The sequence below is a fragment of the Heterodontus francisci genome, chromosome 6, assembly GCF_036365525.1.
Source record: "Heterodontus francisci isolate sHetFra1 chromosome 6, sHetFra1.hap1, whole genome shotgun sequence".
Classification (NCBI taxonomy): Eukaryota; Metazoa; Chordata; class Chondrichthyes; order Heterodontiformes; family Heterodontidae; genus Heterodontus; species Heterodontus francisci.
Genome location: NC_090376.1, coordinates 24,247,171 through 24,273,076, shown reverse-complemented (window position 1 = coordinate 24,273,076; position 25,906 = coordinate 24,247,171). Strand labels below are relative to the sequence as shown.

The 25,906-nt window shown below is 43.4% G+C and overlaps 2 protein-coding genes across 4 annotated transcripts in view; both read left to right on the top strand.

Moving 5' to 3' along the window:
* LOC137371185 (von Willebrand factor A domain-containing protein 3B-like) overlaps positions 1–3,296 on the top strand; it is a 293,943-nt gene extending 290,647 nt beyond the window's left edge. For all 3 annotated transcript variants that reach the window (XM_068033287.1, XM_068033286.1, XM_068033288.1), the window contains one exon: positions 659–3,296. In XM_068033287.1, the coding sequence (XP_067889388.1) occupies positions 659–845 (187 nt within the window). In that variant the 3' untranslated portion in view covers positions 846–3,296. The remainder of the gene's footprint in view (positions 1–658) is intronic.
* A 3,621-nt stretch (positions 3,297–6,917) lies between these two features.
* The window catches only part of cnga3a (cyclic nucleotide gated channel subunit alpha 3a), a 54,444-nt gene continuing 35,455 nt past the window's right edge, over positions 6,918–25,906 (top strand). The window contains exon 1 of the mRNA XM_068034401.1: positions 6,918–6,982. The gene's annotated coding sequence lies outside the window, so the exon portion shown is untranslated. The remainder of the gene's footprint in view (positions 6,983–25,906) is intronic.

The window sequence follows — 25,906 nt, the reverse complement described above, 5'->3', positions numbered from 1 at the left end:
AACACATTCATTATAAAATTGCTATTTTAAATAAGACAGTTAGTTTAAAATGTTTTTACATTTTCAGTCTATCAATAATACAGCCATCAGCTGATGGGAGCTGTACTGCTAAACTTAAACTAGTGGACAAAGGAATTTCATATGAACAGGCCGATATGTTGTTTGCCAGAATTGCATGTTTTCAGGTTCCAAGCATTATAGTGGAGATCTGTCAATCTGCAATGTTACCTCCACAACTGTAATATTAGCTATGTTTGTATTGCACTAAGACTGGTGCTATTGGAGCCCGCCTCAGATGCACAGATCTTGCACGTCTGACTACAACCCGAAAGTAAACATCCTGGAATAAAAACAGAAAATGCTGGAAGTACTCAGCAAGTCTGACAGCATCTGTGGAGAGAGAAACAGAGTTTCCGGTCGATAATCTTTCATCAGAACACTCTGGATTTGCTAAGGCTGGCACTAGGATTTCACTTTAAAGGCAGTTATTGAAATGCATGCATTTAAGGCAGTGCTATTTACACCCAGATAACTTGCCTATTCATAAGCTCTTTTGGCACATCAGATGTTTGTCAGTGATACATGTACTAAGTTAGTAAGTCATCATTATAATGTTGTCATAGATGACTAACTGATGGTAGTAATTTTTGCCTTCCAGCTGTCAGCATCAAGAACCCCAGCACTGCTTCTGGCTCTCAGAGGACCAGTTTCAGTTAGCTGTGGAGATTTACAACAAGAAGAACAGGGAAAATGAGCAACACTCTCAGTACGAGCAGGAAAACTATTCAGAAGATGAATCACCAGAGTCCAATTTTTCCAGTACATCAACAGGCACTCTATGTTGATGGATCAATGCAGCCAAAAATTTATATGAAATGATTTCATGGTCTTGTTAAATTATAGTGTGGGAAACTGATTATATTTTTATTTGCAAATGCATGTTTTGTCTCCAAATGATTGTTTCCTTCTTCACCCCATCTCGAAACTGTCTCTTCTTGTTGCAACCTTCCTTATCATTTTGTATTTTAATCAATACTCTTATAGTCATTCCATCTCTGAACTTTCCTCTCTTGATTCTCCAAGCTCCAAATATACCATCCTACTTGCCCGAAACGTTAACTCTGCTTCTCTTTCCACAGATGCTGCCAGACCTGCTGAGTGATTCCAGCATTTCTTGTTTTTGTATACCATCCTACTTGCAGTTCCTCTGTTAAATCAAAAATAATTATACCTCTAACAAATTCTTGCCCAGAACCTCAAAAGTGTGTAACTCATTACCTCTCTCTGTTACCCTTTCTCAGGTTTAGCATCTTCTAACCACAACTTCTTGATCTGTCTTTTCTCTTGATCGTTTCAACCATGGCATGGTTCTGCAATGTAGTCTTATCCTTTCACCAAGCTTTCTCTGATAAAGAAGTCTGATGTTTGAAAGCTTCCTCATGGCAGAAGTTTGTATTTTCTTTTCTATTTGCCGAGAAGTTCATTTTGATTATATTAGAGGAAAAATACCTAACACTTTCCGATGACATTTCTTCATTTGCTGGTTTAAAATCTGCATTAAAATAGCAGACATAGAATTGTCATAGGAACGCATTAAACACTTATCTACTTAAAACAGTGATTCCAAGTTTAGGGTGCTCTCCTCCCACCTTCCACCATCATGAACTTGAGCTTGTTCAACATTCTGCTGCTCATATCCTAACTGGCACCAAATCCCATTCACCCCTATGCTCAGTGACTCCCTGTCCTGCAATGCCTCAATTTTAAAATTCTGGTCCTTGTTTTCAAATCCCTCCATAGTCTCTCTCCCTCCCTATCTCTGTAACCTCCTAACAGCCCCACAATCCTTCAAAATCTCTGTGCTCCTCAAATTCTGGCCTCCTGAATATTCCCAATTTTAATTACTCCACCATTGGAGATCATGCTTTCAGCCACCAAGGCCCTGAACTCTGGAATTGTCTTCCTAAACCTCTCCACCTTTCTTCCTTTAAGACGCTACTTAAAGCCTACCTCTTTGACCAAGCTTTTGGTCATCAGCCCTAATATCTCCTTATGTGGCTCGGTGCCAATTTTGTTTAATAATGCTGCTGTGAAGCATCTTAGGATGTTTTACTGCATTAAAGCTGCTATGTATGTGCAACTTGTTGTTATTGCTGATATACCTTTTTATTCTTAGATTATATTATTCCTCTAAAATTAATGTCTGTCTCTTAACCTTGTGCAATTAAATAGACAAAACATAAACAAATAACTGAAAGCAATGACGGCTTTGCACCTTTCTCAAAAAGTTAATTATATAAATTATATCATAATTTAGTGACCTACTGTAAAATCGTACTGAACTAAGGGTTATGATTTACCTGATATTTACAGTTTACTACAGTGCACTCAATATTTCCTAATTTACTCTCCTAATTAAAAGCCCCTGAGATGTTCTCAGTATTTCCTTATAAATACAATGACAGACTAACACCTGAGCACTTGACACTGAGGTTGTAATTTATGCTTAAACAGGAACTGATAATAACAAAAGTCAGAAAATACTGGTCAGTGAGCATCTGTAAAGGGAAAGGATGAGTTAGGTTTGCTATTTTGAATGGATTCCCTTCATCAGAACTGAACACCAAAAGGTTAGCAAGCATTTTTGTAAGGTTGAATGAAAGACAGTAGAAACTCAATGTATTCACAGTAAAGGTTGAATGACTTTCAAAAAGCAAAATATTGCCAATGCTAGAAATCTGAAATAACAATGGAAAATGGAGGCTCTTTCTCCACAGATGCTGCCTGACCCACTGAGTGTTAGCAGTTTTTTTCTGCTTTTATTTTTGAATGACCTTCAAACTGCTTAATAAAAAAAAACGTTAAATGATACGAAAGATCATCATTGAATTGCTAAAGAGACATATAAAAATGAATATAGTTCAAAAGAGCTAGGAGAGTGAAAAGGCCTGGGAGAGACCCACACCAACAAAGGGTGAGAAAATAGGAGAAAATCGAACAAGAAAAAAAGGGAATTGCAAATGCAGCAGAACAGAAAATACCAGAAAAATACAGTGGTCTGCTGATCCCCTAAAGAGGAAACAAGTCAATACCATATTCTTAGGTCCCCTTCCCAGTCAGCACTGTGTTCTCATGAATGGTCTCCCTCCCAAACGGCAACTTGATTCCCTGCTCACAAGCCTACCTCACACCACAGGCATCCCTTTTGCAAAGAAACTGGAAGATATGCCTGAGGTCTGAAGTTACTAAAGTCAATGTTCAGACCGGAGGGCTGCACACTGTCCAGGAGAAAGATGAGATACTGTTTGTGAAGTTCAGCTAAGTTAGAACAGTTCCAGGATGAACTGAAGTGTAGAGGATGAAAGGCCAACCAGGAAATCATTGGAATGTAATAATTCCAATTATAATTGGAATGTAGCATTTAGATTTCCATTGGAAAGGATTTTGCTCTTGGTACAAGTCTCCATTTGAACTTTAAGTAACCTTGTTTGCATTTTGAGTAAACAGTAATGCTTGTAAGAAAATGCTGTTTCATACATTTAATTAATCATTGAAGGAGTGCCATTCAGTCGATTATGTATGTACCAGCTCTTTGAAAAAGCTATCCAATTAGTTCCACTCCCCTGCCCTATTCCCATAGCCCTGCACTTTTTCCATTTCAAGCATTTATCCAATTCCCTCATGAAAGTTACTATTGAATCTGCTTCCATCACCCTTTCAGGCAATGCATTCCAGATCAGAACAACTTGCTGTGTAAAACAAATTCATATCTCTCCTCTTGTTCTTTTGCCAATTACGTTAAATGTGTGGCCTCTGGTTACTGGCCCTCTTGCCACTGGGAACATTTTCTCCTTTTTACTATCAAAATTCCTTGGAATTTTAAGCATCTCTAATACATCTCCCCTTAACATTCTTTGCCTTAAGGAGAACAATCTCAGCTTCTCCAGGCTCTCCACTTAACTGAAGTCCCTCATCCCTGGTATCATTCCGGTAAATCCCCTCTGCACCCAAGGCTTCGATATCCTTCCTAAAGTGTGGTGCCCAGCATTGGGCACAGCAGGATCCCATAATGAGATGAATTGTTTTTTGATTGTATTGGTGGAGAGAGGATTATTAGCCAGGAGACCAGGACAGCTTCTTACTTTTCTTTGAGATCTTTAACCGAGGAGGTAGAAATTAGCTCAACATTTCAGCTGAAGGTTGAAGCATTTGTTGGGTAATTTCTGACCGGAGCTAACAATACTGCCAATTTAGACAAACTGAAAGGACATTGGGTAACAATGGAAAACAGGATAGTAGAAAAAAAATCATATTTTTTGTTTAAACATTGACTTTTTTTTTTGTTTTAAACAATTTAATATTGCACAACATCATTTGACTAACTTTTATCATTCTGAAACTATTGATAAGCTGAATGCATTCGAGATGTGGACATATTGGAGATTGTTCTGCATATCCTACACAGGCAAAAAAAAAACTAATGAAGTCTGGAAATGGCTGGAGAAAAGTGCATAACATCAAAGTCAATACTTCAATCACATCATTAGAGCAGGAGGTAGAGACCATTATTGGGAGGAAAGATTGATGGAAAATGTAGGAGAGTGAAGTAGAGGAGAAAATGGATGATAGATATAATGGACTGGATGTAGTTGACCGATGTGGAATGTGTAAGGGCAGCACAGGACAGACAGAGGTGGAGTTCAATGGCAGTCAACCTACTGGGAAGAAAATTACACCAATGAAGGAACGAATCACTCTGATAAGATTTATTTTGGGTCAGAGAGCTCGAAATATCCCAGAACCATTAATGGAAAACAAATTGCTTTAATTTTTTTTTTAATGAACTTTTTGTTTTGATTGAGAAATTTATTTTTGTTAAATAGATGCCTATATAAAACTAATTATTGTGGCTGATTCATTCAGGCCTTGATATACTGCCTCGTCCTTGCTCTCCTGAACGTAGCATTTTTATTATAAATACAATTCATTAACAAATTTCTATGAAAGTACTTTGTTATTTTAATGAACATATTAATCCCTTCATTTTAAAATTGCATGGAAATTGGAGAGGAATTTTATATAAATACAGCAATCTTCTTCTTCTTCTTTGGCCTCCTTGTCTCGAGTGAACAGCCAAAAAATGCAATATTAACATCGTTTTAAAAAATCTATTGGTGATTTCCCAATTGTCCTGTACCCCATGATATGCCAATCAAAAATTAAAACATTTTAATTAAAAGCAATTTCCTGACACAAAACTGACAAGCCTCTACATTTATTACACCTTACTGCATCCTTAGTTTGTTACAATCAATATGTTACTTTTGAGATGCAGTCGCTGTTATTTAAGTTAATTTGGCAACCAGTTTACTCAGCATGTCCCACAAACAACAAATGAACGAATGACCTGATAATCTTTTTTTTGGTGGCGACTGTTTCCGAGAATAGTGGGCACTGCTCTCCTCCAAATAGTGCCATTGAGTTCTTTCACAGCATTTCTGCAGACAGGTGGAAAGTTTCATGTGAAGGTTGGCACCACTTCAGCGCGCCAGGGAAGAGCCAGCCTAGATGTCATGCTCAAGCCCATAGTGGGGAATGTAGTGAAAGGCAGTTTCAAACTTCACCAAAGTGCACGTTCACCGGCAGCTGATGCCTGTCCGCTGTCCGCTGCACCTTTAAGATGAATGAATAAAGGCGGCTATTCTGATTTTACATCCAGGTTGCTTTGCAGGACGGAATTCTAACAAGCAACGCGCCCCCTGGTCAGTCAGTGGCTTCCCATTCGCAATGTTGTCTGTCTGGAAACTGACACTCCGACAGCCCATGACAGTTTCCTCATTCCATCCGCGATTGACATCATCCACTGAAATTAGAGATTTAAATTAATGATCACGATTTCACCAATCGGGGTGCAATTGAAGATGATTTTTCTCCCCTCACCTCCCAACTATTTTGCAAAATGTAAAGTACCTTTAAGGTGTAAAGTACCTTTAAAATGTAAAGTTCTGGACCTGGTTAACGCAGAATCATCCTGTGCTTCCCCCTCCCCCAAGTTTAAAAGGATGATTTTCGCCCCCATTTGGATCTTTTATGGTTCACACAAGAATACAGGTGGTCACTTCAGTGATACGATCAATCCATTTCTCTTGAAAAGTGACACTTTAAGATCTGTCTTAATCAATAAATAAACCAAATTAAACATTATTTTCCCATATACCCAGGCATTGGTAAGGGACTGAAATGTAGGACACAAGCGTGGAAAAGTCGATGTGTGAATTAATCATGAATAAAGAATCAGAGTGAATTCGGGAGGCTGAGCATCGGCGCGTTACCCAGTTTAATGTTTATAAGATAGTAACAAGGTTCCTTTGTGGCAGCAAGTTTACAGCCGAGTCAGAAAAAGGAGAGAGAGATAGGGTATTAGATAGCTCAAGGGGAATAAAATGTGCTGTTCAGCAAAAACATCAAGGCACACTCCCCGACTAAAGCAGGGCTGTCAGTGCCCTCTACCTTTTGATTCCAGTCTGTCCGGGAGCTAATGCATATTAAACAGATGATCTATGTGACGTTCAAGAGTTAGAGAGATAATGATCATTCAGAGTGTGACGGGTTACAGATGGGAGGCAGATTCATTCTCTCCCTCCCGATCTCTGAATCATTCTACCTCCCCCACCCCCCCCCCCCCCCCAAAGAAAAAAACTAGCAAAAGTCTCAACCCGTTGGGGATTTTCTCTCATGTTGGTGTTCAATTCAGTGCTGAATGGAGGATGTGCCCTTTGCTGGAAACTGGAAGCATAGCTTTGAATGCTAACAGAAAGCGGTCAATCAGAGAAAGGATTCCTCAAGTTGGTCAGGAATTAAAACGCGACCGAAACGGAGCATTCGGCATCAGCAAGTCAGGCTGAGGATAAAGAGAGACCCGAGTACAAGTTAAACTCAGTATCACATCAAAGGTTCAACAACACGAGATTCGGTCGCCGAGGTAAGGGGAGTGCGTGGAACTGAACAAGTGAGACAGGAGTCTGGAAAAGCCTCTCAGTTTGACAGCATGAAAAAGTTTCCAGACCTGCATGAGCACCTCATTAGTCCTAACCAGAATGTGTTTGGGCTGTTTAATTTACAGGAGCTGGTACTGCCCCAGTCTGTTAGGGAAGAGAGACCCACAGAAAATAGACAAAGAGGATTAGAAAAGGAAAATCAGGGGAGCAAACCAAGGATGAAAAGTAAAGTTTGATCAATGCTATTTCCTCCTCTCTTCCCTTTCCTCCCACTGTCTCCCCAAGATGCTGCTGACTGATGCTGGGAGAAAACTCCACTTTTCGTCAAGCTTCAGAAATGCATTCGTCAATCCGCCGTTCTTATCCTGTGTAACCGGATAGCAGCGGATTTAGGGCGAGTTTCAGACAAAAGAGGGCTTTGTACTAATCTTAAATCCACGTGTATGTGCACATCCTTAATCCAGGGAGATGTTGCCCGCCGTTCCCTAAGCGGGTTGTGGTTAAAGCGGGACAGTTTAGTGTGTATTATCGTTTTTTATTAAGCTGGTACTGTGAGCAAGTTGGCTGTGAGAAGTTCCAGACCTCCAGCTCCTTAAATCCCGAGAGATGTTGCTCTGGGGTCAATCTTTCACATCCCTTCTTGTCCTGAGATTCATTCAGTGTGATAATAAAGCAAGGTCACTGCACGTCGCTTTTTTTTTGTTACATTCAAAGTGTAGACCAGTCTGGAAATTCTAGCTTTCATTCGTCTATTTGGATCGTCATGGTTACCCATCTAGTAACCATGGCGAGCAATCTCAGGTTAAAGGTAAATGGGAATTGACAATAAACATTTCAAACCTCACTTCGCCTGTCTGGGCAGATAGACCCATCCCCATAACATTCACCCCTATTGTGCCTAATTGGAACAACCCCAACAGGAAAACACTTGTACAATTCAACAAAAAGAAACGCTATTTAAAAATGTCCATCTGCAAGTACATTAGCCCAGAAACTGCAGGATAATAATTAAGTAGGAGCTCCAGGTAACCTTTTCATTTATCATAATGTGTAGCCAATTTTGCCCAGCAAGTTTCCGTTTAATGGACACACAAAAGCACAAGACTGCGGATGCTAGAAATCTGAAATTAAAATAAAGTGCTGGAAATACTCAGCAGGTCTGGCAGCACCTGTACGGGGAGAAGCAGAGTTAACGTTTCGGGGGTGGGGTGGTGGTGACCTTTCTGTTTCACTCTCCACAGATGCTGCCAGAACTGCTGAGCGTTTCCAGCATTTTCTGTTTTAATTTCCCCTTAATGGATAGTCACTCAGTGGTTGTTCGATTGCCCTGAAACTTGTTCCTGAAAAGCATCCGGTTACTGTTTGACCCATCGTCTTATTTTGTTGCAGAGCAGTTACTGCAGCCACTGTAGCGTGTGGTACTGGGTAATAGTTTTAATGTGGAAATATACGGCACAGAAGGAGGCCATTCAGCCCATCGTGTCTGTGCTAGCTGATAAAGAACAACCTAGCCTAATCTTACTTTCCAGTTCTTGGTCCGTAGTCTTGTAGGTTACAGCATTTCAAGTATTTTTAAATAGAGTTTCTGCCTTTACCACCCTGAGACCAGCCACCATTCTTCAGGTTACTCAGAGAACACAAAACCAGTAAATATCTCCTTTTATTTAAACATCATTTTTTTCAAAAGTGGCAAGAAGTATAAACCTATATTTGTTACTTTCACAATTAATAAAATAAAATCCTGACCCTTCAGAATTTTTAAAGTTATTTTGTAAGAATTAATGGTTTAAGCTGTTAGACAAGTGGGAGGTGGTGTGGGTGACTTCCACTTTTCACCTCTCAACTGCAGATAGTGTTTTAAAAATAATGTTTTAGTCCTTGACTGTTTTAAGGGTCAAATAAATAGGTTTGCTGGTAGGTTAAAAAAGAATGATAAATATTTAGTTTTACACAACAACTGAAAATGTTCACAACCTCACTCATGCATTCACACAAACACACACACACTACACACGTGAACAGATAGTGAAAGCATTCAGTTAAAGTTCAATTATGGTAAAATAGTTCATTGTCTTAAGAAAATCTTTAGCAGCTTTTTGGGAGGAAATCTTTCAATGCTGCAGGCCTGAAACCTCTTTGTTTTGTAAAGGATGAAGTGTTGCAGACTTCTTGTGTTTTAAGCCTTCATCCGAAGTTGATGGAGGAAACTTCTGGTTCACTTTCGCAGGTGGGGAGTTGCAAAGTCACCTTGCAATTTATCTGCTGCAGTAGCAAAAATATGTTGTCAGCATGTCTCTTGCTTAGCTGAAACTGCCTCACAGCTGTTCTGGCTGGAAAAGACCTTCTCTGGCTGTTCTGCTGTTCTACCCCTATCTGTCCAGAGGGAGACCTTTTAAGGTAGAAACTTGTCAGTTTGGGGTGTCAGTCAGATGACGAAAGGCTGTCTCCCCTGGGGTGATTCATACAATGTTTCAGGATATGGGAACCATTGTTTCATGATGGCGTCTGAATGTGGTCCATTCTGATGAATGGGTGCTCTTCACACCCATTGTTGTGACCTTGGCCATGGAGACAGGCTTTCTACAAAATATCTTTGCTAGTTTGTTCCTGTAGATATCTTCTTCTTTGGCCTCCTTATCTCGAGAGACAATGGGTAAGCGCCTGGAGGTGGTCAGTGGTGTGTTGAGCAGTGCCTGGAGTGGCTATAAAGGCCAATTCTAGAGTGATAGGCTCTTCCACAGGTGCTGCAGAAAAAATTGTTTGTCGGGGCTGTTACACAGTTGGCTCTCCCCTTGCGCTTTTGTCTTTTTTCCTGCCAACTGCTAAGTCTCTTCGACTCGCCACACTTTAGCCCCGCCTTTATGGCTGCCCGCCAGCTCTGGCGAACGCTGGCAACTGACTCCCACGACTTGTGATCAATGTCACAGGACTTCATGTCACGTTTGCAGACGTCTTCAAAGCGGAAACATGGACGGCCGGTGGATAAGAGTCATCAATTACAGGATAAGTTATCCTGTAGATAAGAGTCACCAATACATAATGGACTTCTCTCAATTTCAATGGGTTGTCTCCAAAGCTAATTCAGACAAGGTTAACAAGTTTCATCTTCAGCAGACAAACATGTATATTTCCAGTGCAGGAGGGGAGTGGGGAATGTATCACCTGACCTCTTCTTCCATTTTGTTGGCCATGGTTTTTTTTTTTACTTTTTCATTTCATAACTTCTCCATTGTTTATTTCATCACAGCTCTTTCTGAGTGTGACAAAACATTGTACTGAGAAATAACAGAACCACTTTTATGTCACTCCCAAGGTAACTGGACTAATCTACAAACATTACTGGAAAATTATTTTCAGCATTAGAACAGAAGTTGTAAGAGCTGCTTTGTGTGTGTGTGTGTATGTATGATGATTATTCCAATGCTTTCCTGGCTGGCCTGCCACCTTGCATCCTCCATAAATTTGAGCTCATCCTGGCCTGTATCCTAACTCTCACTCATCATCTCTGTGATTGCTGGTCTAGAGTGGCTTCCCAGTATGGCAATGCCATGATATTAAAATTTTCAGCCTTGTTTTCAAATCCTTCCATGGCCTTGGTCCTCCATATCCTTGCACCCTCCTCCAGCCCTACAATCCTCCAAAATCTCTGCATTTCTCCAATTCTGGCCACTTGCACATCTCTGATTTTCTTTGCTCCACATTGGTGGCTGTGCCTTCAGCTGCCAAGGCCCTAAGCTCGGGTATTCCCTCTCTGGAGTTCTCTGCCTTTCTCTCTCCTTCTTTAGGACAGCCCTTAAAACTTATCTGTTTGACAAAGCTTTTGGTCACCTGTTGCAACATCTCCCTCTGTGACTTAATGCCAAATTTTGTTTGATAATGTTCCTATATTAAAGGCTCTCTATAAATGCAAGTTGTTATTATTGTTTTGTATGTATGTGTGTTTTAAAAAAAAATTATTCTTGGGATGTGGGCATTGCTGGCTAGGCCAGCATTTATTGCCCATCCCTAATTGCCCTTGAGAAGGTGGTGATGAGCTGCCTTCTTGAACCACTTCAGTTTGTGTTGTGAAGGTACTTTTATGTAGGTAGATCCAGGATTATGACCCAGCAACTATGAATGAAAGCAAGATGGTGTGTGGCTTGGAGGGGAACTTGGAGTTGATGGTGTTCACATGCACCTGCAGCCCTTGTCCTTCTAGACAGTAGAGGTCACAGTTTGGAAGGTGCTGTCGAAGATTCCTTGATGAGTTTCTGAAGTGTATGCTATAGATTGTATGCACTGCAGCCACAGGGTGCTGGCAATGGAGGGAGTGAATGTTTAAGATGGGGTGCCAATCGAGCAGCTTGGCTTGTCCTGGATGGTGTTGAGCTGCTTGAGTGTTGTGCAAGTGGAGATTATTCCATCACACTCCTAACTTGAGTCTTGTAGATGGTGGAAAGGAAAATCAGGAGGTGATCCACTTACCTTAGAATACCCAGCCTCCGACCTGCTCTAGTAGCCATTGCATTTATGTCTGGTCCAGTGAATTTCAGGTCAACGGTGATGCCACGATGTTGGTGGTGGAAGATTTGATGATGGTAATGCCACTGAATGTCCAGGGAAGATAGTTAGACTTTCTTTTGTTGGAGATGGCCGATGCATGATACATGTGTGGAACAAAGGTTACTTGCCACTTATCAGCACAGTGTGTGTATGTGCATGTACGTATGTGAGTATTTGTACATGTATCTGTGTGTCTGCATATGTGCACATGTGTGAATGTGTGTCTATGTGTGTGTGTGCATGTATGTAAGTGAATGTATATGTCCATACATATGTGTGAGTGTATGTAAGTGAATGTGTAAGTCTCTACATGTGTGTGCATGTAAGTGAATGTATGTCGTTAAATGTGCACGTGAGTGCATGTAAGTGTGTGCATCTATGCATGTGCGTGCCAGTGTATATAAGTGAATGTGTGCGTCTATACATGCGTGTGTGTGTGAGTGCATATAAGTCATAGAGTCATTTATGGCACAGAAGGAGGCCATTCAACCCATTGAGTCCAAGCCAGCTCTCCATGGAGCTATGCAGTCAGTCCCACTGCCTGGTTCGATCCCCCAGCCCTGCAAGTCTTTTTCTCTCAGGTGGCCGTCTCCAACTTCCTCTTCAAGTCATTGATTGTCTCCGCTTCCACCACCCTTGTGGACAGCGGGTTCCAGGTCATTAACACCCACTGCATTAAAAAAAAGTGCTTCCTCATATTCCCCCTGCATCTTTTGCCCAAAACTTTCAATCTGTGTCCCCTAGTCCTTGTACCATTTGTTAATGGGAACAGCTTTTCCTTATATAACATCTTTCTGCCATAATCTTGTACACCTCTATTAAATCTTCCCTCAATCTCCTTTGTTCTAAGGAGAACACCCTAACTTTTCCAACCTAATCTTGTGACTAAAATCCCCCATCCCTGGAACCATTCTGGTAAATCTCCTCTGCACCCTCTCAAGGGCCCTCACATCCTTCCTGACATGTGGTGCCCAGTACTCCAGTTGGGGCCTAACCAGAGCTTTATAAAATTCAGCATAACTTCCCTGCTTTTGTACTCAATGCCTCTATTTATGAATCCCAAGATCCCATATGCTTTACTAACCACTCTCTCAATATTTCCTGCCACCTTCAAAGATCTATGCACATCCACCACCAGGTCCTCTGTTCCTGCACACTCTTTAGAACTGTGCTATTCAGTATATATTGCCTCATCCTATTCCTTCTGCCAAAATGCATCACCTCACATTTGTCAGTATTAAATTCCATCTGCCACCTCTCTGCCCATTCTGCTAGCCTATCTATGTCCTGTTGCATGGGGTTCATATCATCGTCACTGTTTGGCGCACCTCCAGATTTGGTGTCATCGGCAAATTTTGTGATTCTACTCTGTATTCCAAGATCCAAGTCATTTATATATATCAAAAAAAGCAGTGGTCCTAGCACTGACCCTTGGGGAACACCACTGTCTACCATCCTCCGGTCTGAAAAGCAACCATTTACTATGACTTGCTGCTTTCTGTCCATAAGCCAATTTCTTATCCAATTGGACATTGACCCTCCTATTCCATGAGCTTCAATTTTGTTATCCAGCCTTTTATCTGGTACTATTTCAAATGCTTTCTTAAAATCTGTCTAAGCAACATCACTGCATTCACCTTCTTTGTTACTTCATCAAAAAATTCAATTAGATTAGTCAAGCATGATCTGCCTTTTACAAATCCATGTTGGCTATCCTTAATTAACATGAACCTCTCTAAGTGTCCGTTGATATTTTCCCTGATTATTGTTTCTAAAACCTTACCCACTACTGATGTTAAACTAACTGGCCTGTAGTCACTAGGACTGTCCTTACTCTCTTTCTTGAATAAGGTGTCACATTTGCCACTCTCCAATCCTCTGACACTTCCCCTGCACCCAGGGATGATTGGATGATTATGGAAAGCCCTTCTGCTATCTCCATCCCCACTTCCTTTAGCAACCTGGGATGCAAACCATCTGGTCCAGGTGACTTATCTACCCTAAGCATAGCCAACCTTTTTAGTACCTCCCCCCTCTCAATTTTACCCTATCCATTGTCTCTACTCTCTCTGCTTCTACTGATATTTTGTCAGCCTCCGTTTCCTTAGTGAACACTGATACAAAGTACTCATTAAGTATATTAACCTTGCCCTGCGCCTCTAAGCAAATACTACCCTCTCTGTCCCTACTAGGCCCCACTCCTGCTCTTCCTACTCGCTTACTATTTACATGCCGATAGAAGATCTTTTTATGTTGACTGCCATTCTATTTTCAAATTCTCTCTCTTTGCCATTCTTATTTTCCTCTTCATCTCCTCTTTCAAGGCCTGGTTCTTACCTGATGAGTTCACCTGACATGCATCTGACACCCTCTTTTGTTTTGTTTCATCATCATGTCTATCTCCCTCGTCATCCAAGGAGCCCTGGTCTTGGTTCCCCTACCTTTCATCCTTGTTAGAATGTTCCTAGCCTGTACCTGAAGCATCTCTTCCTTAAAGATAACACAATATTCTGACACATCTCTTCCTGCCAGTCTTTGGTTCCATTCTACCTTGGCTAGATGCCTTCTCATTGCATTGAAATTAGCCCTCTTCAAATCTAGACATTCTACCTTATTTTGTTCCTAGTTTTTTCTGCATTACTAGTCTAAACCTTATAATACGATGATCACTCTTACTCAAGTGCTCCCCCACGGACACTTGGTCTGCTTGGGCCACCTCATTTCTCAGCACCAGATCCAGCAATGCCTCTTTTCTTATGGGCTGAGCACATACTGATCAAGGAAGTTCTCTTGAACACATTTTAGTAATTCCTCCCCCTCCTTACCCTTTACTTTGTGTATGTAAGTGAATGTGTATGTCTCTACATGTGTGTGTGAGTATGTAAGTAATGTGTGCGCCTGTTAGTATGCATGTATGTAAGTGAATGTGTGCGTCTCTGTGTGTGAGTGCATGTGAGTAAATGTGCACATGTATATATGTGCATGTGAATAAATGTGTGCATCACCACGTGGACGTGGCTGCATGTGAGTGAGCGTGTGTGACTCCATGTGGGTGTGCGAGTGCACATGAGTGAATGTGTGCATCTCCACCTGTGTGCGAGTGTATGTGAGTGAATGTGTGCGCCACTACATGGGCGTGTAAGTGAATGAATGTGTGTTCATGAGCTGTTTTCATTGAATTCTCTTTATTGTTTCCCAAAAATCTAGACCCAAATGTTGGTGAAGCCAGTATGAGTGAACTTCTATTTTACTGAATGAACAAGTCTAGCTGTAACAAAAGATGTTGACAGCACATAATTTGGAGTGACATCCTACCACAAATCTCAGAAGTTCGGACACCTCACCTGTAGATCGATGCAAAAAGTTTTAAAATCTCAAGCCCGACCCCAACCCACCTCCAATACGCCCACTTCTGAGTTTAACAGACCCAAGATAGAAGGCGGGTTAGCCATTTAAATATCATAATGAGGCTGGGAGCAGGTTAAAAGCTGGCTGGCCGGGTCTCCCAGGTCTCAGGAAACCCACCAGCTCAAGGCAGATGAGGACAGCTTCGGGGAGAATTTAAGTGGGAGCAGCAAGCCTACCAAGCTTACCTTCTTCCTTGGCATTGAACCATGTCACCATCTCCATAGGCGTCCCATTCAAAGGCCCCCACCATCTTGCGGCTAACGATCTAAACCCCACCCATCACAGTCTTGGACCCCCCAGGATAAGACCATCCCATCCAACGACCCATGGCCGGGGCCAGGGATCACCATTACTGAGCCTAGTGTTTTTTAAAACTCCAGATTTATTAAATTTAAATTCCACCAGCTGTCATTTGAACTCATATCTCCGGTTCATTAGTCCAGGTCTCTGGATTACTAGGCCAGTAACATTATCATTATGCTACCATTCTCCCTCCTGATTTCAGTATGAATCAACCCATACCTGTCCCATGCATCTCCTACAGTCTGACTCAAGAGGCCTTGATGCAGGCTGCTTGGCCATCCTTGTGTTCAAATCACTCATGGCCTCGCCCCTCTTTATCTCTGTGAGCTTCTCTAGCCCTACAACCCTCCAATTTTTTGTTATTCATTCATGGGGTGTTGACATTGTTGGCAAGGACAGCATTTATTCCTCATCCTTAAATTGCCTTTGTTAAGGGGGTGGTGAGCCACCTTCTTGAACTGCTGCAGTCTGTATGGTGTAGGTACACCCACAGTGCTGTTTGAGAGGGAGTTCTAGGATTTTGACCCACAGATGATGAAGGAATGCCGATATATTTCCAGGGGAGGGTGGAGTGTGACTTGGAGGGAAACATGCAGGTGGTGGTGTTCCCTTGCACCTGCTGCCCTTGTGCTTTTAGGTTGTAGAGGCCACAGATTCGGGAGGTGCTGTCGAAGGATTCTTGGTGAATTGCTGCAGTGCATCTTGTAGATAGTAGACATTGCTGCCACTGTGCACCAGTAGTGAAGAGAGTAAGTGTTTAAGTTGGTGGATGGGGTGCCAATCAAGCAGGCTGTTTTGTCCTGGATGGTGCCGAGCTTCTTGAGTGTTGTCAGAGCTGCGCCCATCCAGGCAAGTGGAGAGTATTCCATCACACTCCTGACTTACGTTTTATAGATAATGGGAAGGCTTTGGGGAGTCAAGAGGTGAGTCACTTGCCGCCAGATACCCAAGCTCTGACCTGCCTTTGTAGCCACAATATTTATATGGCTCGTCCAGTTAAGTTTCTGGTTAGTGGTGAATTCTCAGGATGTTGAAATGTGGGATTTGATGATAGTAATACTGTTGAATGTCATGGGGAGGTGGTCAAACTCCCTCTCGTTGGAGATGGTCATTGCCTGGCAATTGTGTGGCCCGAATGTTACCTGCAACTTATCAGCCCAAGTCTGGGTGTTGTCCAGATCTTGCTGCATCATTAGCTGAGGGGTTGCAAATGGAACTGAACATGGCGCAATCATCAGTGAACATCCCCACTTCTGACCTTATGATAGAGGGAAGGAAATTGAACGGCTGAAGATGGTTTGGCCTAGGGCACTGTTCTAAAGAACCCCTGGAGAGATGTCCTGGGGCTGAGAATATTGGCGTCCAACAACTGCCTTTGCGCTAGTTATGACGCCAACCACTGGAGATTATCCTCCTGATTCCCATTGACTCCAGTTTAGCTAGGGCTCATTGATGCCATACTCAGTCAAATGCTGCCTTGAATTCACCTCACCTCTTGAATTCAGCTCTTTCATACATGTTTGGACCAAGGCTGTAATGAAATCTGGAGGTGAGTGGTCCTGGTGGTACCTAAACTGAGCATCAGTGAGCAGGTTATAGGTGAGTGAATGCTGCTTGATAGCACCATCAATGGCTCTTTCCATCGCTTTGCTAACGATGGAGAGTAGGCTGATGGGATGGTAATTTGCTGGATTGAATTTGTCCTGATGTTTGTGGACAGGGCATATCTGGGCAATTTTCCATTTTGTTGGATAGATGTCAGTGTTGCAGCTGTGCTGGAACAGTTTGGCCAGAGGCGTGACTTCTTCTGGAGCACAGGTCTTCAGCACTACAACTGGGATGTTGTAAGGGCCCACAACCTTTGCCGTATTCAGTGCGCTCAGCCGATTCTTGATATCACGTGGAATTAATCAAATTGGTTGCAAATGGAACTGAACATGGCGCAATCATCAGTGAACATCCCCACTTCTGACCTTATGATAGAGGGAAGGAAATTGAACGGCTGAAGATGGTTTGGCCTAGGGCACTGTTCTAAAGAACCCCTGGAGAGATGTCCTGGGGCTGAGAATATTGGCGTCCAACAACTGCCTTTGCGCTAGTTATGACGCCAACCACTGGAGATTATCCTCCTGATTCCCATTGACTCCAGTTTAGCTAGGGCTCATTGATGCCATACTCAGTCAAATGCTGCCTTGAATTCACCTCACCTCTTGAATTCAGCTCTTTCATACATGTTTGGACCAAGGCTGTAATGAAATCTGGAGGTGAGTGGTCCTGGTGGTACCTAAACTGAGCATCAGTGAGCAGGTTATAGGTGAGTGAATGCTGCTTGATAGCACCATCAATGGCTCTTTCCATCGCTTTGCTAACGATGGAGAGTAGGCTGATGGGATGGTAATTTGCTGGATTGAATTTGTCCTGATGTTTGTGGACAGGGCATATCTGGGCAATTTTCCATTTTGTTGGATAGATGTCAGTGTTGCAGCTGTGCTGGAACAGTTTGGCCAGAGGCGTGACTTCTTCTGGAGCACAGGTCTTCAGCACTACAACTGGGATGTTGTAAGGGCCCACAACCTTTGCCGTATTCAGTGCGCTCAGCCGATTCTTGATATCACGTGGAATTAATCAAATTGGCGGAAGAGTGGCATCTATGATGGTGAGGGCCACAGAAGGAGGCCAAGATGGATCTTCCACTTGGCACTTCTGGCTGAAGATGATATCTCTGTGCTACTCCAATTCTGGCTTCTTGTGCATCCCCAATTTCCATCACTCCACTATTGGTGACTGTGCTTTCAGCTGTCTGGGCCCTAGGTTCTGGAAATCCCTCACTAACCCTCTCTAGATCTTGATCGCTCCTCTTTTAAGACCTCTGTGACCAAATCTGCCCTAATAGCTCTTTATTGGCCATATAGCCTCCTTCTGTGTTGTAAATGTTCTATGTGACTGGGGTCAAAATCTTTGAAAACGCTGCTGTGGTGCCTTGGGACATTTTACTACATTAAAGGCACTATATAAATGCAAATTGCTGCTGTTGGAAGAAATTAACTGAAAAAAGTTATGTTGGAAGTGATATCTATTGTAAAATAACATAATTCTACACTACTGGCAAGTTTCAATTGCAGCAGCATTTTGAGATTTCTCATTTAGTTGTAGCTGGAAATGTGGTGTCACCTGTTACCATTTATTAGTTACTAGCTTTCAAATGCTAGTCTGCAAAGAAGAAAATGTATTAGCCAAGAGCTTTAGAGATCTGCCCTTCATCTTCTATCTGGTACAAAGAAAATTGTGAGGTTGAGAGGTTTATTAAATATTGATGACTCAGCCTTTGACACCATCTTTTCCCTGTCGGTGACAAATCCTTTGACTGACAGGGTGTCAGTCCATAATTGATGTTAAATGTGATGAACTGCTCACATGGTATTTGAGGATTTTCCTACACAATGTATGGTATGCCAGCACAGGATGATCTCCCAAAAATAGTGACTTAAAATGTGTTGCTAAACAGGTCATTATGGTCCTCAGTTCAACTATTCTTGCAAATAGTTTGCAAGTTCCATCAAGGCAGGAACTTTGAGAGCCAAGCAAATGGACATTGGTGTTTTTTTTAAAAAACTCTGCTTTCTCCCCCAAAAACATTGTTACATGTATTCTGCATTTCTTAAAGCAGTTGCAGGCAATACCATAAAATCAATGCATAAAAATGGCCTGAAATGTTCCATGGCTCAATTATTTGCATGGAAGGTAAAAAGTTTTCTTTTTCTTTTTGTTACTTTATTTTATATTTTATATATATATTTACTTTTATTATTTTGAACATAAAAAACCTTGAGTATTCTGGTAGTTGCAATGTCAAAGGATATGTTTATAGCATTACAATGATTAGAGCAAAGTAGAATATATTATAATCAGGATAAGTTCAGCAATATAGAGTTAATTATAGTCAGAATAAATTTAACAATTTGTTTTGAATGTGATATATTTAGGAAGTAATGCTTGCTATACGACTAGAATTAAATTATGGCCTCAGCTGCAGGCTAGGAATGCTTAAATCTGATACAACAACCTATAAAACACTTGCCCAGTTCCTTCAGGTTTTTCTTCTAACTCAAAATTCACTATTTGTGGCAACACAGCTATCCAGCTTCCAACAGCAGCACCTATATATCTGGGTTATAGCGACTTAAATTTGAACTGTTTAAGTGACAATATTGACATTCCCCTTAATGTCTGTCAGAAAGAAAGGACCTGAATTTATATCGTGCCTTTTACAACCTCAGGATTTTCCAAAATGCTTTACAGCCAATGACGAGCTTTTGAACTGCAGTCACATTTGCAATGTCAGAAACTCTGCAGCTAATTTGTGCACAGCAAGCTCCCACAAACAGCAATGAGATAATGACCAGATAATCTGTTTTAGTGATTTGCTTGAGAGAATAAATATTGGCTGCCTTTTCTTTGAATTCATGGCATGGGATCTTTAATATCCACCTGTGAGGGCAGATGAGGCCTTGATTTAATGTCTCATCTGAAAGATAATACTTCTGACGGTGCAGTACTTCCTTAGTACCGCACTGATATGTCAGCCTAGATTCAAGTCTCTGGAGTGGGATTTGACCCCTTCTGATACCTTCTGACTCTGGCAGCACAGTTACCAACTGAATTGAGGCTGACACCTAGTACTGAATGCAGCACTGAATGTGGTTGACAGGGACCTCAGCCGTGTCCGGCCCATTTCCCGCACCTCTACCCTCACCCCTTCCCCTCCCTCCCAGAACCACGACAGGGTTCCCCTTGTCCTCACTTTCCACCCCACCAGCCTCCACATCCAAAGGATAATCCTCCGCCATTTCTGCCACATCCAGTGTGATGCCACGCCCAAACACTGCTTCCCCTCCCTTCCCCTGTCAGCATTCCAAAGGGATCATTCCCTCCGCAACACCCTGGTCCACTCCTCCATTACCCCCACCACCTTGTCCCCTTCCTACGGCATATTCCCCTGCAATCGCAGAAGGTGTGTAAACCGTGGCGCGGAGTCAACTCCCCCTTGTCCCCTTTATTCCCTGTACCCACTTGATCCTGGCCATCACATGGGACCAGGCCCTCTTAATTCAGGCTCAGGCTGGGTGTTTGGGATATCAGGTTACAGGAGAGCCACCCTCCAGCTTAATCCACAGCTACAGTTAATGGCTTAGTACAAAGAGGAGGAAACTCAGTCCTTTCTTTAACTATCAATTTACTTTATTCACGTTGTTGTACAATTTAAGAATAAGGCTTATACACTTAGTTAGACAAAAGCATGCAACTCCAACTGAGTTATACAGTTAATAACAAAACTAGCTAGAATTCATAAGCACACCCACTAGGTTCCTCTGACCTTTTCCTGACTGAGTCACAGAAAACTAAGGATAATACCCGAAAAAGGGAGAGTTAGCGCTGGCCAGGCGTTCCGTTCTCTCTCTCTCTTCTACGTCGTCGCCGCGTTGCTCACGCAAGGTCTTCCACTTCCACGATGGTTGGTCTCCGGAGTCTTCGCTGGCTCTATGCCCAAAAAGCTCTCTTCTTATTCTCTGCAAATCTGAGCTGTGTCTTTCCAGTTGCTTTAAGCCTGCTCACCTCGTTCACATCTTCTCCTAATTGGCCCAGGCTCAAAGACCCCAGTATCACACCGTGTCCAAATAAGGCTGTTTTCCTGTGATCGATCCTTTGTCTTGTCTCATAAAGTAATTAGTTCAAAACGGTTTTTACCAGCACAGGCCAGTGTCCGAGCTCCAGGTTACTACAGGTCAAACAATCCCAGCAGTTTGTAACTGATTCTGTATTTCTTTCAGCCCCTGGCCAACAGGTGTAATACCTACCCATTTACCTCCTCTCTCCTCACTATCCCAGGCCCCAAACACTCCTTTCAAGTGAAGCAGCGATTTACTTGTACTTCTTTCAATTTAGTACACTGCATTCGCTGCTCACAATGTGGTCTCCTCTACATTGGGGAGATCAAACGCAGATTGGATGACCACTTTGCGGAACACCTCCGCTCAGTCTGAAAGCATGACCCCAAGCTTCCGGTTGCTGGCCATTTCAACACCCCGCACCCCACCCCCCCCCCCACCCCGCATCCCCCACTCCCATGCTCACATCTCTATCCTGGGATTGCTGCAGTGTTCTAGCGAACATCATTTATCGATTAGGCACGCTACAGCCTGCCAGACTGAACATTAAGTTCAATCATTTCAGAGCATGACGGGCCCCCCTTTTCATTTTTAGTTCTTTTTTCTTTTTTATTTGTTTGTTTTATTTTAGTTTGTTTCTACTGTGCCTACCCACATTTTTTTTAATGTTTATGCTTGGAGCCAGGGCTGTTCAGTTTACAGTCAATTGACACCCTCTCTGCACTGACACTTTGTCTTTCAACACACCATTAACATTCCGTTTGCCTTTGCTCCATGACCTTCTCGTCAGGTATTCTCTGACCTTGTCCTATCAACACCTCTTTTGTTATCTCTTGCTGACCCCCACCCCCCCCCCCCGCCCGCTTTACTTGCTTAAAACCTTTTACATTTCTAATATTTATCAGTTCTGATGAAGGGTCACTGACCTGAATCATTAACTCTGCTTCTCTCTCCACAGATGCTGCCAGACCTGCTGAGCATTTCCAGCATTTCTTGTTTTTATTTCAGATTTCCAGCATCTGCAGTATTTTGCTTTTATATAACTGAATGCAGCACATTATTTTGTTCAATTTTGCTCTATCCTTAATGAACAATATTTAAAAAGAAACCTTGAAAAGTCTTTCCATTTTTTGAAACAAATTAGCAACAGTTGAATTATTCTTTCTTCTGTATTTTAATCCTTTGCTCCGCTCTTGCCCTATCGCCATTACTCTCACTTCCTCTGTGTTTCATTCTCTTGTTATCTCTTTACGTCCTCGTTATTCTTTCCAGTCTGAAAATTGTCTCAATTTTATTCAAACTACCAATTATTTTGTAATTAACAGATGTAGGATTGTTGCAGAGGGGTGGGGGCAGATGCCAGAATGAGCTGGGGGAAGGGAGAGGAAGAAGATTGCCAAGTGGGAATTGGGGGTGGGGGGGGGGGGGGGGGGCGGAACGGGGTGTTGTAGAAGTGCCAGCATGAACTGGAGGAGTGGGAGATAAATACTAATGGTATCTGCCTGGGTGGGTGGTGGGATTAGGGAGAGAGTGAAGAGTGCTAGCATGGAATGAGGGTGAAGAAAAAGAGTGCACATATAAACTGGCATGGGGCAGGAGAGGGGGTGGCGATGTCTAAGTGTCACTGTGATAACTGTATAAACAATTAAAAAATACTCTAACAATCAAACAGATTTAGCAACTGAAAGTATCAGAATGTATCCACAATTGCCTGCAATTTGTCCACAAGAAATGGCTGCAATCCTTCAATCTTTGCTGCAATCATCTAAGAGCCAGGTGATAAAATGTCATGGTGCCTGCTGCCTAATCCACAGTTCGGCCAGACCTTCGACATAATTAGATATTCTAGGTCAACATTCACGGCTAACATCGAGTTGTCAACTGCTTTGAGACTGACTCCACGTTTTTGAAGCTGCTGGTCGGCTATTGCTAGTTTGCTAGGTTTGTATATATACGAAAACTTGCTCTGGCAAGTCAAAAACAGTGCCACAAGAGCAGCTAATTTGTCTGCATCCCTTGAAAATGCTATAACTCTCATATGCCCTACTCCTCAATATCATCCAATATATAGTATTTAATTCAAATTGCTTTCAAACAAGTGTTCTTCCTCAATCTAATCAAATGTTATGTTAAATAAAACATTGATGTATCTAATGATAATTGTCTCGGTGGGAGAGATTTGGGGCTGAATTGTTGCCTTGGAGGCAGGGAACAGGAGCTGGCGTCCAATGGGAAACTGATTTAAAGATCAGATTTTCGTGCGGGGAAGCCCTTACTTGGTATGGAGACAGGATCCCTGTCCAATTAGAGTCAGTGGCAGAGCTGGAGCGGAGTTGGGTCAGATGAAGTGTGGGACTCATTTAAATGCCCCATGGCAGCCATCACTGAGGTTCTGGTTGTTCTGAGGAAGAGATCTGCAATTTGTGCCAAAGCCTTCCACTGCTCCAGAGAGGAGCCAGAAGCTTGGCACCTAGGGCAGGGCAGCCCCTCGCTTCGTCGATGTTAACCTGGATCTAATGTTGAAGGCCGTGAGGGAGTGGAGGGAGGTCCTCTTCCCGAGGGTGGCAGGAGGAGGCCACTTCATTGTGCAGCAGGGGCACCTCTCTGTTCAGCATCATTTCCCTCTGCCTCCTCTTCCTCCTCCTCTCTCACCTCCTGCTCCTTCCCAGAGGAGCTGTCTCCTTCCAGGGCTTCACATCCTCCGGACAGCCATGTCAGTGGAGAGTACAGCAGACCACCACAATGACAGACCTTTGCAGGAGGGTATTGGAGGGCACCAGCCAACCTGTCCAGGCACCAGAATTGCATCTTCTGAAGCCCAATGGCCTGCTCAATGATGGTCCTACTGAATAGGTGGCATTGGTTGTATAACCTCTGCCTCGTTCTGGGGTTCCTGTGGAGGGGCGAGTACCCCTGTCTTCAAAGGTTATCCCTTGTCCCTTAGCATCCATCCATGCACTTTGGGGGTTGAAGTGAAGAGCTGAGGCCACCTGGACTGCCAGAGGATGAAGGAGCTTCCTGGAAAGCGAGTGCACACGCATGGAGGAAGCTCTTTTTGTGGTCGCAGATCAGTTGAGCATTGAGGAAGTGGGACCCATTTCTGTTGATGAATCAGAGTGGGCAGTCACTGGGTGCCTTGATGGTTACATGGTGCAATCGATGATGGCCTGCGCCTGGGAGAATCCAGCAATGGCGGCGACACCCACTGCCCTTTGTCCCTGCGATGCTGCATCTGTCATGAGATGAATGCAGCTCTGGCAAAGAGGTCATCAATGCGAGATACAGAGGTGTGCAGCTACTTGTGAGATGCCACCAAGTCCGAATCTGATCCTAGGAATGAGCCTGAAGCGAAGACGTTCAAGGCCACTGTGACTTTGACAGACACTGGCAGGGCATGGCAACCAGTGCTGCAAGATGTGAGGTCTTTGGCTATGAGGGCACAGATGTCTGTGACCATTTGCCTGCACAGCCGCAGTCTCCTGTGGCATTGGGTCTCAGTTATCTCCAGGTAGCTCTGTCTTCGGATGTATCGAGGGTATGGCCTCTGTTGCCTTTCTGCCTCTCTTTCCTCTCCCTTGCCCTCCTGCTGTGCTGGGTGCCACCCTTCCCGCAGCGGGTGTTGCCCCTCATCACCACTGGGCCGAAAATCTGACCGCTGTGCCCCCGTTGCCAGCTGCAGCCTTCCTTCTGGCAGGTGTCTGCCCAATTGTGATTGGCAGCCTTGCATCCTGCTCTTCTGCCCCCGTGATACTAATGGGGTGCTGACCACATCAATGCCTGGGTGCTGAGTGCCCACTCTTCCTGCCACCTGGGCAGTGCCAAGGGCTCCTCCTTAGCAAGTTCCGAGTCCCTCTTTGCCCTGCTGGCCCTTTTATGGAGCGGGGTGATGCCCTGGGGCAGACTTGACAGGCTTCCCACTCTATATCTGCCTCCCTTCAGCTGATCAGGAACTGACAGCTAACAAAACCCATGCGCCCCTTTAAATATTCCACCCTCCCCCTCCAAAAAACTCTTAATGAGTTTTTAACTAATTTAATTGGCATCAATTGGGAGGAGAGTGGATCTCTGTCCTCTCCTCCCACCGCCCTGGTGAACATTGCTGACACCAGGACCAGCGTCCTGTAACTGACACACCGCCCTCGATCTGAACTATTTCTTCACACTTACTTACAATTCATGAGTTTGTGGAATAAACTGCCTTCAAGGTAGGCGTGGGTCATTCATTAAGGAGCTGGCTGTGCACTTGGTATGAAAGGAAGGCATAAGTATGGACTTAAATCAGGGAAAAGATTTAGCATTTTCTGTTTCAACTTTATCAATCAGAGAGAATTGTATGGATTTATTCCTAGACGTATTAATTTGGGGTAGAAATTTGTCTTGGAATGGCTGTTACTACATCGGCTGTCTGTTGTATGTTCTTCTTTCTTTCTTTTGGGCCTCCTTATCTCGAGAGACAATGGATACGCGCCTGGAGGTGGTCAGTGGTTTGTGAAGCAGTGCCTGGAGTGGCTATAAAGGCCAATTCTGGAGTGACAGGCTCTTCCACAGGTGCTGCAGAGAAATTTGTTTGTTGGGGCTGTTGCACAGTTGGCTCTCCCCTTGCGCCTCTGTCTTTTTTCCTGCCAACTACTAAGTCTCCTCGACTCGCCATAATTTAGCCCTGTCTTTATGGCTGCCCGCCAGCTCTGGCGAATGCTGGCAACTGACTCCCACGACTTGTGATCAATGTCACACGATTTCATGTCGCGTTTGCAGACGTCTTTATAACGGAGACATGGACGGCCGGTGGGTCTGATACCAGTGGCGAGCTCGCTGTACAATGTGTCTTTGGGGATCCTGCCATCTTCCATGCGGCTCACATGGCCAAGCCATCTCAAGCGCCGCTGACTCAGTAGTGTGTATAAGCTGGGGGTGTTGGCCGCTTCAAGGACTTCTGTGTTGGAGATATAGTCCTGCCACCTGATGCCAAGTATTCTCCGAAGGCAGCGA